The following is a 15578-nucleotide window of genomic DNA, read 5'->3' as shown; positions in this document are numbered from 1 at the left end:
CACATCTTAAAGGGATAGTCACAATATTCCCTCACAACCAAATAAAGTCCAGGAACTGTCTTTTGTGGGAGAGCAGAAGCAACTTAAAGCGTTCATTAACCACTGTTAACCTTTATTCATTCTTTACATTTGCATTAATAAAGCTAAACCTTTAATAAATGTGAGCGAAAGCAAGATATTTAAAGCTTTTAATGTCATTTTTAACAGTAACTTTATAGACCTTCGAATAATATATGATTTAATAACTTCATGAACCTGAATAACATGGATTAATGATTAGTTAAAACATGAATTAACGCAGTAAATGGCTTTAAAATAATGTTATGTTACCTTCTTTTTTTTCTCATTTGAACAACAACAACAGTTCAGCTGGGATGTTGGTTTCACAGCTTCACTTAAACTGGGAGTCATTTCTTCTTGTAGCAGCTGATGTCGTATGTGATCGTAGGCTGTAAATCATCATCGTCATCATCATCATCCACATTATATAGGATTTATTGTCCGTTAAACACAGTTGTAATTCCAGGCGTCCCTGGAGTGTATTTAAATGACCAATCCAGGATTACGTTACATTTTCAAGGAACATTACAATGAACATGTGATGCTTATACACCAGAACCCACCGGTGATTGTCGTGACGATTGTACATGTTTGTGTGTTTGATCACGAGGCGACTGTAAAGACAAATGTGCTGTGTGTTCCAAACGTGACTGAATTTTTCAAAGAGAGTGAGGGAGGAAACTTCACTGTGACGGACGGACTCACCGTTTCTGTTTCTGGTTTAATTTGTCCTTAAGCTGTGATATGGGATGTTGTATTTAAGTGGGACATTGTTTTTTTTTCTCTCAACATAAGATAATGCATTGCAGATTTTACTTGTATTATAATAATAATAATAATAAATGCTGAATCTGCTTTAATTCTGTTTGGAAAATGTTGAAATAAAGCGATTTTTATTGAACAAACATTTGGTCATTGACTTGTGAAATACAGCATCGTTCCACATCGTTAATATGAATAACAGAATCGACATTATTGGCGCATTCATTTTGGTATTCTGACCAAAATACACAAAAGGTGTACCTCAAGGCTCTGTCGTAGGGCCCATTTTCTTTACAATCTACATTAACAGTCTGTGTGCAAACTTGTCAAAATGCCTCATACCATTTTTATGCTGATGGTTCCGTAATTTACTGTTGTTCACACTCGATTGCACAAGCATTCACATTTTTGCAGTCTGCCTTTGATGCAGTGCAGACTCATAACTGCTTTTAAATACTGGAAAATCAAAAGCAACGTTATACTCTAATTCATCTGTTCCCATGGAAAAAAAAATACCCTCAATTAGAACTTCCCATGCCAGAGCTCTTGAGCTGGTTACCAGTTATAAGGACCTGGGATTCATCATTGATGCGGAGCTGTCATTCAAAGTACATGTTAGAAATTTGGTTTCTAATTTAAGGGTGAAGCTCGGTTTCTTTTACAGAAACAAATCATGTTTCTCCCTCAGAGCTCGGACATTTCTGATGTCATCTACCTTCTTACCTCTGCTTGATTATGGTGGTGTTGTGTATATGTGCCTCAGTGGGTTTTGTTTATGTTGTATGAAACACACAACATCATATTCCACAATACATATTTGATGTCTTTTAATGGATTTAAGTTTGTTTTCGCCAAAGCAAAAAGAACATTTGTTTTGAATCATTTTAGAAACATTTTTTAGAGGCCCACACTGTGGGAAGCAGAGCATTCAACAACTGTTGCTGGGTTTTAAAGATCAGAAATCACTGGGAATCCCTCAGTGATGATGCCTAATAGATCATTATTGGGTAATGCTGACACTTACTGGTTTAAATGGATGAGGAGGATAAATAGTATTGGATGGATGGATGAACAGGATGTGTGATGGTAGCATAAGATTGGTTGATTATTAAATTGATCACCAACTGCTTTGATAATTTGTTCATTGGTGTGTGAGTTTGACAGTAAACTTAATATGGTTTTGTGGCCCAAACTTGACACATGATGTAAAGTAGGTGTGGGAAATATTTATGAATACTTTGCACCATTTTTTCAAAGCGCTCAAATAAGAAAGCAACTGACACGTTAAACAAATGTATTATTATTATTATTATTATTATTAATAATATTATTATTATAATTATTATTAATAATTAAATGTAACCTGATGTAAAAGAGCTCAATCGTAAGCACGTGATTTTTTTTTTAACCTGGATTAAAAAATATAAACATTGGGTGCTGATTTCAGATCAGTTTGTTCCAGTTGTTCCAACATATTTGGTTTGACAAATAAATGTAAATGTTATAAATGAATTAATATTAAGTTTGCGCTCGTTTAAACATTTCGATAGTTTACTGCAGTTTGCTACTTGGCCCCTTTAAAGAAAAGGAAGTTAAAACATACGAGATGTACCTGAATGTAGCACAAGTCACATGACACGTGATTTCGGCGCAGGCGCGTTGAACACCGGCGAAGTAACTTGTCTTCTCTGTTGTTGTTGAAATTAAAGCTGAAATTAGACAAACATGAGACAAATAATGTCTTTTCTCACGGTGACAGTGGCCGTGTTTTGTGCTGAGGCGCTGCCGCACTCTTACTTTAAGGTAAGCGCTTGAGTTTCTAGTGTTTTCTTGTCCAAATATCCGTTTTTGTTCTGTTTTAGAAAAAAAACGCCATTCAAACGTCTCAGAGGCGTTAGAAACTTCTGCAAACCGTAACTCATTTGAATATTTGGGTTTCAGTTTGTGTGTCAGGTGTTTAAGCCGAAAGATTAATATTATTCACATTTCTTATAAATAACAAATAAAAAATAGCACGATTTTCCAAAGTTAGCAGTTACATGAATGAGGTTTGGTTTGACAGTCCTGTGATGTGTCCAGATGATCTATTTTATTTACTATTAAAGACTTCATTATCAATGACAAAAATAATCTACAATAATATGATGGTGTGAGCCCAACGTTTCAAATGTTAATCACATTTTAAATGATTTAAAAGTGTCTGTTGGTGTTTTTGCAGTTTCTTAAGTTGAGTTTGGTTAAACAATAGTTCTATGACGTGTCCTGGCTGATTTACAAAGAACACAAACTAAAAGCATAAAGTTTGATGAATTTCCCTTTTAAAGTTCTTGTGTGTGACACGCTCAGTTTCTTGAAACTGTAATACCTCACTCACTCACTCACTCACTCACAGATGAAGGACAAATATTGTTACATTGTTTCCTTGAACAAAGTTACGTACGGCCGCTTTAATGAATGACACTGTATCCCAGAATAATACAGAATAATATTGATTTTCCTCCAGTTAAGGAAACATCGTGGAGTGAAGACAGAGTCGCCGTTCACAGAGAAGTACTTCACTCAGACTCTGGATCACTTCAACTTCAACAGCATGGGAAACGGGACGTTCAGTCAGCGTTACCTGATCACAGGTGAAACTCCGTTTCCTCTCATGAAGCGAACAAGAACTGTACGATCGAACGGCTCATCGTGTTCTCGCGCTCGTTCTCATTTCAGATAAATACTGGGAGAAAGGCGTCGGACCCGTTTTCTTCTACACGGGCAACGAGGGAGACATCTGGGACTTTGCCCTCAACTCTGGATTCATCACAGAGTTGGCTGCTCAGCAAAGAGCGCTCGTCATATTTGCAGAACATGTAAGAAAACACAGTGACAGCCATGTGACTCATACTGTCAGCTGATTTTCACTTCCTCCATCACACAAACAAGAAAAAAAGCTTATGGACGTGATGTTTATAGATTGTATGGGATCATATTTAGTCTCTTTCTAATATCTAATCCACTTATATGGACTGACACTGACACTGAAGATCATGTGGTTTCATCTCTTTATTTTGTTATTGTCACACAAAGACTGAGAAATGAGTTACTCTTGAAGAAAAGACCCTGAAAATAAAAGGCTTTGATAAGAGAATGTGTGCCAGACATAGAGAACTATGAAAAAGAAAAGTTTGAGGTGTTTTCATCAGTAAGTACACAAATGTGAAAGAAAAGCATGTCTTTTTCTTGCAGAGGTACTACGGCACATCTCTGCCGTTTGGCCACGACTCCTTCAACATCCCAGAGATCGGCCTGCTGACTGTGGAGCAGGCGCTCGCTGACTACAGCGTCATGATCACTGAGCTGAAACAGCAGCTCGCAGCCACACAGTGTCCTGTCATCGTGTTTGGAGGCAGGTGAGATCCACTCACTCTCCAACACTCTTCACCCTTGTGTTGTTTCTTCTTTTACACATTAAATGTTACACTTGAATTCCTTGAGGCAAAGACGCTGAACTTGCTGCTGTTCTTTAGCCTCCTGATCACTTTTAGGAGCGTTCAGTTTATCCAACGTAAGCCGAACTTGAAACTGCATGATGTATTCGGTTCATATTCAGAGAAACCTGATGCTGGATGTAACAAACTTCAGGCGTCTAAGGTTAAAGACACATTTGACATCCTGTTTGACTGTCTCTCTCTCACTGTCTCTGCAGTTATGGTGGAATGCTGTCCGTCTACATGAGACTCAAATATCCAAATGTTGTGGCTGGAGCTCTGGCAGCCAGTGCCCCCATCCTGTCCACTGCTGGGCTGGGAGATTCCCGACAGTTTTTCAGAGATGTTACAGCTGTAAGTACAAGGGTGATCATCTGTTTGTTGAGTCCACAGGTCTTGGACCCAGTTCAGACCTGGTCTTAACATCCATCCTGAGTGATGTAGTCTAATTTCAGGCTCTAGATGCCTCGTCTCATATCACCAGTTTTATCAATGACCACCACATTATTAAAACTGATCATCACATGATTCAAACCTGAATTCCTGTTACAGCAGTGATTGATTTGAGCTTCTCTCCACAGAGAGGCACAGACATGTGTTCATGTTATGATAAAAAACCTTATTTCTCTTTCAAAGGATTTTGAGAGCATTGCCCCTGAATGCAGAGAAGCTGTGAGAGGAGCTTTCCATCAGCTCAAAGAACTGGCTGAAAATCAAGGTAAATCGAAACTAAGTGTCTCATCTTGTTTTTTGTCTTTTGCAGACGTCAAGGAATAGACATAGAAATAGACGATAGAACAGACTTTCTGAACATTCTCTTACTGTTGTGAATGCAGCAGACATTGGTCACATGTGAATGTGGGAGAATGAGGTGATGAGGTGGTGACATGTTTAACAAAGACGGCTCCAGAACCCAGAACATTGAATGAATAACTCCCAATAAAGTGACTTGTTGTCTTTGTTACCAGATTACAGTCACATCCAGTCAGAGTTTAGTCTGTGTAAACCTCCGTCGTCTGCGCAGGACGTCCACCAGCTCAACGGTCTGCTGAGGAACGCCTTCACTATGATGGCCATGCTGGATTACCCTTACAGCACTCACTTCATGGGCAACATGCCTGCCAATCCTGTCAAGGTACACACACTCAGTCAAACTCATCTTCTACATCCTTCAAACAACACATTGTATCCCTAACTGATGACATATCTAACCCTAGATTGGGTTGGTAAGACTCTTGCCTGAAACTTAAGTTCCTCAGAAATGAGGTTGTGCCTCATTAGGACCAGGTTTTGCTCTCCATGGCGTGGTCAGTGTTTATGTTCTAAAGAGAGAGAAGTCTTTCTTCTTTCATGTGAAGCAACGTCTGACATGACTGACTTCTTTTCAGGTGGCTTGTGAAACCATGTTGAGTGGATCTGACCTACTCGCCAATCTCAGGAACACTGCAGGTGAATGAACTCTGAAATACTGATTTAATAATATTACTTATTGGATATTGGTAACAGGATTAGCCTGTAGCCAAACAATGGCACGTCTTTTGATGCAGTTCTATGAAAAGCAGTATGTAGAAGCACAAGGTGAGGCTGCTGCTTCAGGTGAAAGTGCCCGTCACGTCACATGTCATCAGTTTTGGGTGTTTGACATCATTTCAGTGCCTTTCATGTCATGTGCTTTTGATGTCTCGGCTTCGTGCACAGCCAGCGAAGGTGTGCGTTCTCTCTGTCTTGACAAGTGCAACAACAGACACCAATCTTACATTTCCTGAACAATTATGTCCGTAAACGACAACCAGGTCCAGAAGTTGCCTTCATTGCCTCAAGTGAAAGAGACTCGTGATTCAGCTGAGTCCACTCAGACAATCACAAAGGAAATGGACAAACAGTCTGCAGCTGATTCAACTGAAGCTAATAACAATGAAGCACAGGCCACTGTGGGCACAGAGCACCTGTCTGCTGCAGACACCAACACACTCCTGACAGACGTCGTCTATACCTACCAACATCCAGCTGGCTTTAATTACCAAGTCCCTCCTAACCCTAACTATTCCTACCAAGTTCCATCTGACTGTTCCTACCAAGTTCCACCCAACTATTCCTACAAAGTCCCAGCTGGCCATACCTACGTAGGTCCAAACCACATGAACTACAGACTTCCAGCCCAAAGTAATTTCAGACGTCCAACCAATTATGTCTACCGAAGTTCTGCCTACAATGACTACAGAGGTCCAGCCTATAATAACTACAGAGGTCCAGCCTATAATAACTACAGAGGTCCAGCCTACAATGACTCCAGAGGTCCAGCCTACAACCAAGGTCACTTCTACAATTACCACAGATGTCCCAAAAAACCTGCCTGGAAACCAAAAGCACAGTGTGCAGTAAATGAAGCAGAGTTTTCACAGAAGACAGAAGCAGGAGCAGCTTTGTCTCCACGTCCGTCGGCGGAGACAAATGAAGCGATGGCTGCTGTGAAAGTGGAAAACCAGTCTGTTGCAGAAACCAACACACAGACCTTAAATGAAAAGGTTAAATTGATTGCACTGATTAAGAAAAAAATTGCACTGTTTGATCTCAATGCTGAATTTAACAACAACAAGAAGAAAGTGTCAGAGACCTGCCAAAGCAAACTAGCTGAGAAAACCTGTGATCGGGGGAAGATGCTCCTCGAGTCTCTTGCAAAGAGTAAGCAGGCTCTGGACGACAGAACCAACATGAGAACTAAGTCTATGAATGAAGTGATGGGAAGATTAGTGGCTATGGAGAAACAGATTGCAGAGCTTGAAGATACCGAGCGAAAACCAGTGGATGATGCCTTCAAGGCCCTCCTCTGGTACCTCCCAGACATCATCAACAAAGCGGCAGGGCGGACGGACATCTAACTCGCTGCTGCTTTGCTTCATACGTCGTGCTGGAAAATAATGTTGGACATAGCTGCACGTAGTCTGCAGTCGAAATTCCAGCACAGTCTTCATTGAAGTTAAATGTTGGTCCCTTCTGTGTTCAGCTTGTGGAGCATCATCTGCTGATGACACCAACAGCAAAATTGATCAATCAACCAAAGACCAATTTATCTGTTTGACCACAAATGATCTGGTTGAACCTACCAGAATTCACTTGACTGTACCCACCTGAATCCGACTGGCTGACCCTACACAAATTCAGCTACAATGACCAAGGTTCTGGCACTTCATATTACAGAAGTCCAGTCCATGGCAACTACAGAAGTTCTGTTGTATAACAGACACCCATCCTGTAGCAACTATGGAGGTCCAGTCTACAAGGATTACAGAGGTCCAAGGTCCACTACTACAATCACCACAACTACCACAGAGGTTCCAAAGAACCTGCCTGGAAAAAGATAGCCCAGGCCTCTACAACTACTGCAGTCTTCACAGAGAACAGAAGCAGGAACAGCTTTGTCTTCATGTTCATCGACGAGCAGACGAGAACAGCAGGAACCGCTGTGAAAATGGAAAACTACTCCAGTCTGCTGAAGCTTCAGACTATATTATATATCTTTTTAATTCCATATACTCTTGCAAGTACTTTATGTTCTCCTGGTCTTCTTTCTATTCCATAGTCTAGGTTGAAAATCAAGAGTTCTAGAATGACTAACTTTAGGAAATACACTTAAGATTTGATGCAATTTTATCAGATTTTAAAAAGAATTATATAGGTTTTTGGTTTGCAATAGTTAATAGTAAGTAATAGATTTTTAGTCGTTTTTTGGCTGTGAATTTCACCTCTGATTGATTTTATTTAGTTGTATTTCACTTGTCTGTTTTATTAAATGCTGTCTGTTTATTGTTTTTTTATTATTATTTAGTTCTCTTCTCTGTCAGGAATTTTATTTTCACACTTGTACATGATTTGTTATTATTATGTGTAAAGAGTCAAAGTTTATCTTGAAAGTTTGGCAAATACCAGGTGTATTACAGAGCTATGACAACCTTTTTGGTCACATTATTATTATTATTATTATTATTATTATTAATAATAACAATAATAATAATAATAATAATAATGTCAATATAATAATAAGCATTTTAATTTACTTTTACAATGTTCAAGAAATCACCAGTATTATGATGAAGCTGACTCCACCTAATGCCTGATTTTGAAAAATGGAGTATTAAGGGTTTAAGTAACAAAGGTTACATGATAAGTGGAGCAGTAAAATGGATATGAATTTAAAAGTGCATTTGTGCAGTATGTGCCAAAGTGTATTTTATAATATTACTTAAGTAAAAGTCTTAAAATATGACATTTACTGTACTTGTGTATCAAAAGTACTGTAAAAGCGCTATATAAATACACACCATTACCAACTCTTGCTAGTAAAGATAGAGGAAATTTAGTGTAGTGAAAGTAAAAGTTGCTAGAAATGCAAATAAAGTAAAGTACAGATGAATTTTGTACTCAAGTACAGTAACAAAGTGCTTGTATGTCTTTACATTTAATTTTACATTTTATTAAAGCCATTGGCAACATTTGAATGCTGTAGATATAAGATGATTTTTATCACATAGAAATTCAATACTTTACACTTAACCATGAAGATTACTAGATACACATATACACTGGTTTACACCTGAAAAATGTGCTTGAGTTACACTCCAAAGAGCAGTATCCAGTGTGGTCCTGGTCTACACAGTAGATCCTGAGTGAATGAATGATAGTGAGTAGAAATGAGCAGTTCATTAAATAACCTTGTTGCTTTCCATCCCGCAGCGATCGTCTATAATTCCACGGGTGTGCTGACGTGTTTCGATCTGTACAGTCTGTATTTGGAGTGTGCTGATCCCACTGGTTGTGGACTGGGCTTTAACAGCATGGCATGGGACTACCAGGTACTGCACACACGTCATCATGTTTGTGGAGCTCGACACACAGCAGTCTGATGATGAGACGAGAGACAATCCCAGACAAGAATAGGAAAGTAATACAGAACAACCCAGAGAGAGAGGATTCAAGACAGAAAACCAGGTGCTAGTGTTGTACACGTACCACAGTTTGAGAACCATGTTTGTCAGCTGTCTCTGCTTGTGTGGTGGTTACAGGCATGTACAGAGGTCAACCTGTGCTTTGAGAGCAACAACGTGACGGACATGTTTCCTCCCATGACGTTCACTGAGGCAGAGCGCGAGCGCTACTGCTCCAAACGCTGGGCCGTGGTCCCGAGACCAGACTGGTTCAAAACCCAGTTCTGGGGTGATGGTGAGTGTCATGAGGCCAAACACTTACTGCTGCACGTGTTTTCTTAAGATTTGACAAAGGAGCTTTGTTAGAAGTTCCAAATGTCCTGAGCAGCTTCTGAGGACATTTGCTTCCTCACGTCCACGCTCTGTAGACAATCTCTGCAACTGAAGAGTCAAATGTGCACTTCATCTGAATCATTGAATTGCTTTATGTACGGTTGCAAACGATTCATCGATAAATGAATGAATGAATGAATGAATGAGTATTTGTTTTCTGGGTTCTTTGCTTTTTCTACCAAAAAATAAATGGATCGTGGACAAAACAAGAGATTTACAGCTTTTATGGACAAAACAGAAAATAATCCACAGATTATTCAATTATGAAAACAATTGTTGGTTGCTGCTCTATACAGTAAATTTCTAGTTTAATTGCATTTTTTTACTTTTTCACTTTTTCTTGTACTATACAAATATTGAGAAATATATTAATATTGTTGACAATATCATTGTAATAAAATGTAAGGCTGCAACTAATGGTTCATTTCATAATCGAGTAACGTGTCGACGTTTTTCTTGATTAATCGAGTAATCGTTTGGTCGTTAAAATGTCAGAAAGTGTTGGTCCATGTTTGTCAAACTTGGAAATGATGGCGTTCTAAAACGTCCTGTTAGAGAACAGATATATATATATATATATATATACATATATATATATAACATTTTAAGGACCAAGCGATTATTTATATATATATATATATATATATATAGGGAAGGGAACTTGTTTCCTTGTCTGTGCTGACGCGTGTGTCTGTGTTCAGCTCTCTCCACAGCCAGTAACATCATCTTCTCCAACGGTGATCTGGACCCATGGGCAAATGGAGGGGTGAGTTTGAAGCCACCCACAGGGTTCCCAGGGGTCCTGAAAATCCTTGAAAGTTGGGGAATTCAAAAATGTTTTTAAATCAAGGCCCCTTGAAAGTTTTTGGAAATGGCCCTAAATAGACACGGGTCATTGAAGGTGTTTGTGCGGAAAACAAGTTCAGTTCATATTTAGGTGAATGTCCTTGTTTGTTATGACGCCACCTGCTGTTTGATGCCCTGCATTGCATGATGAGTTGTAATTACTCGCGATGTTGTGGACACTCTCTCTCTCTCTCTGCCATTTCAAAATGAGATTCCATGCAGAACAATGAGTGCAAATTCCACGATCTCTGTCTCACCAAAGGAAATGACAAAGACTGACTTTAAACTAAGATCCTGAGGACAATCACTTGTCCAGATGCAGATCTTGCTGTAGATCACTGACAGTGGATGCCGCGGGAGAAGCGGCTCTTACACGTTGCCCTCCCATCTTAAGCTGTATCAGCACATTTGGTCCTGGAATGTCCTTGAAAAGCCCTTGAATTTGATGCCAACCCAGGTGAGGGAATCCTGCACTCAGTATTTGAGTGAGCTGAGGAACTACAAATGTAATGAACTCCTGTATCGGTCATTTAAATACACTTCAGGGACACCTGCAGTGACCACAGTAAATCTTACGTCATGTGAACGCGTGGGTCAGAAACAACAGTGTCTTTATTCGCCTCTCTGCTGTTGAAGGTACGGAAGTCCCTGAGCTCGTCTCTGATCGCCATCAACATCCCTGAAGGAGCTCATCACCTGGACCTGAGGTACAGACGCCCGCCGTCCTCTGCTCTGCACAGTCTCACACTTCACATGTGTGACGTGTCCCCGTTTGTCTCACACAGAGGACACGACGACGCCGATCCTGCATCACTGGTCACTGCCAGGAAGACGGAAGCAGACGTCATCGCTCAGTGGGTGAAGATGGAGAGGAGCAGATTACTGCGCTTATGAAATCCCGGGACTTGTATTTATTAATTAATTAATATCAAGAATACTTTTTGTTTTTCCATAACATGCACAAAAACACACTTTTTATTCATGAATCAACATAATAATGACACACATTAAATCCAACTTTGTATAGGACAACTCACAAAGGATGAATCATTTTTAATCCCTGGGATTATTTCATGTGAGTGACTTGAAAACTTGCCAACATGCAGTTCCCCACAAGAGGGAGCCTGCATCTTTTTTTTTTTTGTCATTTTAATGATTAATAATCTTATTTAAGGTTCTTACTTTATGTTCGCTAAAAAATATGTATTCTATCTGCAACAAAACCGTGTTTTTCATAAATATTTTTTATTTTATTTAGTTTTTATTTATTTAACCAGATAAAAGACCCATTGAGATGAAAATCTCTTTCACATGGGTGAGCTGGCCAAGAAAGGCAGCAGCACACGTCATCGTTAATAAGAAACAGGGAGGAAACACTTTCAAAACAAACATTGAAATATAAAAGTGCTACTAGGCAGACAAAGTGCAGGAGTTTTGGTTGCAGTAACAATTTAAGATTTTAAATTTCATTTCAGATTGTTGACAGTCAAATACAAGTTGGCAATTTAAGTTCAGTTTGGAGAGGACAGAGAAACTGAAGGCTTTTTTTCCCATTTCTGTCCGAACACGGGAGCAGACGACAAGACTGATGCTGGTTCACTTCTGTCTGAAGTTTGCATGTTCTCCATGTCCTCCTTGTGTGTGCATGTTCTCCATGTTCTCCTCGTGTGTGCATGTTCTCCATGTTCTCCTCGTGTGTGCATGTTCTCCATGTTCTCCTCGTGTGTGCATGTTCTCCATGTTCTCAATGTTCTCCTCATGTGTGCATGTTCTCCATGTTCTCCTCGTGTGTGCATGTTCTCCATGTTCTCAATGTTCTCCTCATGTGTGCATGTTCTCCTCGTGTGTGCATGTTCTCCATGTTCTCCTCGTGTGTGCATGTTCTCCATGTTCTCCTTGTGTGTGCATGTCCTCCTCGTGTGTGCATGTTCTCCATGTTCTCCTCGTGTGTGCATGTTCACCTCGTGTGTGCATGTTCTCCATGTCCTCCTTGTGTGTGCATGTTCTCCATGTTCTCCTCGTGTGTGCATGTTCTCCATGTTCTCCTCGTGTGTGCATGTTCTCCATGTTCTCAATGTTCTCCTCATGTGTGCATGTTTTCCTCGTGTGTGCATGTTCTCCTCGTGTGTGCATGTTCTCCATGTTCTCCTCGTGTGTGCATGTCCTCCTCGTGTGTGCATGTTCTCCATGTTCTCCTTGTGTGTGCATGTTCTCCATGTTCTCCTTGTGTGTGCATGTTCTCCATGTTCTCCTCGTGTGTGCATGTTCTCCATGTTCTCCTCGTGTGTGCATGTTCTCCATGTTCTCCTTGTGTGTGCATGTTCTCCATGTTCTCCTTGTGTGTGCATGTTCTCCATGTTCTCCTCGTGTGTGCATGTTATCCATGTCCTCCTTGTGTGTGCATGTTCTCCATGTTCTCCTTGTGTGTGCATGTTCTCCTGAAGGCTTCTCCAGTTTCCTCCCACAGTACAAAAACACATAGTGGAGACACTTGTAAATTTTTGGAAATGTACATTTTATGGTTCGTATATTCCAACAAGTAAAAAGGACAGGGTTAATTCAAGATTACACGTCTAACACAGCGAGTGTTCACATATGCATTCTTAGTATTTCTTTTTTTAATATACTGTATATGATGAAGAAATTATGATATTAATATAATTATTATTATAATCATTATTTCACAAAACATTTCTCCCTTAAAATCAAGAAGACTTCATAAGCCCTTGTGGAGCTTTGGCGCCTCCCAGTGGGCGTGGCGTCAGGCTCTCTTATAGGTCTTATTTCTTGGCGTTTCATCTAAATAAGCAGGGCTGGCCCTCAGCTGAATTTTTTACACTTTAATTTAATTTACTCTTCTGTATTTGAAGTGACGCTCTAACTGTGGTGAAACTGAACAGGAACTAAACAAGTAAAGCAGTTTTTTTTAAACTTAAACAGATGTGCAAATGTGCACTAAATCAGAAAATCTACAAAATAAAACCAAATAACTTGAGCACAACACTTTTTAGATATCTCAATATATTTAGTTTTCTTTAATATGTTAAGACGTGTATTTTCTTCACATCTCCGTCATGGGGCCTTAAGCAGACGCTCTGTAAATAAGCCTTTTTTCCATATTTTAAACACTGATGTCCAGTCTCTCTTCAAAACAAGTATCTTTAGTGTTTTTCTATCACGAGAACACACAGTTGGTGCATTAGCTGTGTGCAGAGAGTCACGTCCGGGCTGCACAGTGACGTGTGATCAGGACATGGGCAGATGACAGCAGTTACATCATGCGGTCCGTGGCAGAAATGGAAAGTATGAGTTGGCCGTTACTCCTCTGCACCTCCGCGGTGAGAAATGTTACAGAACTCTGTTATTCCAGGTAATTCACTCACGTCGGGACGTGTTGGTTTGAAGCGGCGGCTGTCTGCACAGACAAGGCCTCCATTATGCTCCCAGAACTGGGCTCTATGGGCCGTTTTTTTCATCAGTCGTCACTTATAAAGCTGTCCCTTCATGCTAATGAAAATAAGAAAATAAGTCTCTACCTGTTTGGACGACTGTGCAACAACAAACAAGCTTCTCTCAGTGAGTTAAAGAAAGGGTTAGGCCTGGAGCAGAACCATATCTTCAGAGATAAGCCCGAGTATTTACTTCTCACTCGCCTTTTATATCATATCACAGAGGCAGAATGTCTTTGTTGCTTGGGTTTTGGTCGTCCAGCGAATGTTGACTTTGTAATTAACTCCTTATCTTTGATGCTCTGTTGCCAAATCACAGAGCATCAAAGATAAGGAGTTAATTACAAAGTCAACATTGTGTTCACAAATTATGAAACTGTATCACGCAAAAGTATTTGCTGGCGAGACAGAGGTGAGACTCTTGGACGTGCCACACACCAAATATCCAGGTTTGAAAGCGAAGTTTAAAGCCAATAAATACGTTATATTGACAGGTGTAAAGTTGCAGAGTGAGTCACAATCCTTCTGTAAGTTCTTGGTGTGACACGTCATCACCACAGGAAATGGGGCAGAGCAGAGTTTGGACGTGCTGAGGTGCAGCTGACAGCTCACAAATCCCCTGAAGGTTTAATGTAACATACTTTTTATTTGTGATCTCCATTCAAATGGATGCACACTTTTATTCTGAATATATATGGTTTGAAAGACATTTTAATTATCATTTTTATTGCCCTTTTCATCGTTAACAGGCTCACATTGTTTTAAATTTCTCACATATTTAGGTCGAGGTACTTTCGGCTTCTCCTTCCTGACGGCCCTGGAATACTTCCACGCACAGATTTTGGAATCACACGTAAAGAGTGCGTTGGGTGTGTGTGGACAGAGCATGTGCAACCTGAATTTGCGTCCTATTCCCTGCGTCCAGACTTGTACCGCCACCCGATGGTGAAGTGGGATACTACAGATAAATACTGTATACTTCATATGAACCCAAAAGTATGATGTATGAGATGAATTTACAAAGACGAAAACTGAGCACAACTCTAGTTTTAGTTTTATTTCAGTTGACGAAAATGTTTTTTCAATTTTAGTTTTCGTTACTTTTCGTTAACTATAATAACCTTTTTTTATACGTCGTGAAGAACATTTCGACATGTGCCATCGTAGAAGAAGAAACTTGGACTGTGCACAACATACCAGACCACAGGGAAAGAATGCCCCATATTGTTCATTGTATACCTGCAGATGGACAGACATGTAAGAAGGGGGGCACAGGTTTTCGTCCTCAAATTTCACCTGTCCTCTGTAACCCCTCTGCTCTGTGCTGCAGCCATGAATTGAGTTTATTGTGAGCGGCAGGCGAACACAGGAGGGGAGGACCAAAGAAGCCAGTGTGTGAGACCTCAGTGATACCTGCATCCACTGCTTATGATAACCATGAAAACCATGGACCTTTAACCCTTTACTGGGCAAAGAACTGTATTTGGGAATGTCCAAAGACAAAGACAGGCCTGCGACACTTCTTGTATATTCTTATCTATACTAACAAAAGGAAAAGAAAGTCTCGTTATATCCACGCGACATAAGCATGATGAGAAACCTCCGCAGGGGTTCTGCTGCAGCTCCCAGGAACAGCAGATGCCATCTAAGGAAAAGAGTAGAGAGACAGACAC

The 15578-nt window shown here is 40.1% G+C and overlaps 1 protein-coding gene across 1 annotated transcript; it reads left to right on the top strand.

Annotated features, from left to right (window-relative positions):
• Positions 1 to 2475: 2475 nt before the first annotated feature.
• On the top strand, positions 2476 to 11709 carry dpp7 (dipeptidyl-peptidase 7). Its single transcript, XM_058635149.1, has 13 exons — positions 2476 to 2625; positions 3326 to 3452; positions 3538 to 3677; positions 4054 to 4217; positions 4514 to 4649; positions 4932 to 5013; positions 5264 to 5430; positions 5684 to 5744; positions 9027 to 9145; positions 9356 to 9512; positions 10312 to 10376; positions 11093 to 11163; positions 11242 to 11709. Exons 1-13 carry the CDS (start codon positions 2548 to 2550, stop codon positions 11348 to 11350), a joined length of 1476 nt encoding a protein of 491 aa, XP_058491132.1. The 5' UTR covers positions 2476 to 2547; the 3' UTR covers positions 11351 to 11709.
• The last annotated feature ends 3869 nt before the right edge of the window (positions 11710 to 15578 follow it).

This window comes from Solea solea, chromosome 8 (genome assembly GCF_958295425.1).
Source record: "Solea solea chromosome 8, fSolSol10.1, whole genome shotgun sequence".
Classification (NCBI taxonomy): Eukaryota; Metazoa; Chordata; class Actinopteri; order Pleuronectiformes; family Soleidae; genus Solea; species Solea solea.
Note: the sequence above shows the minus strand (reverse complement) of the source record. Positions and strands in the feature narration are given on the sequence as shown.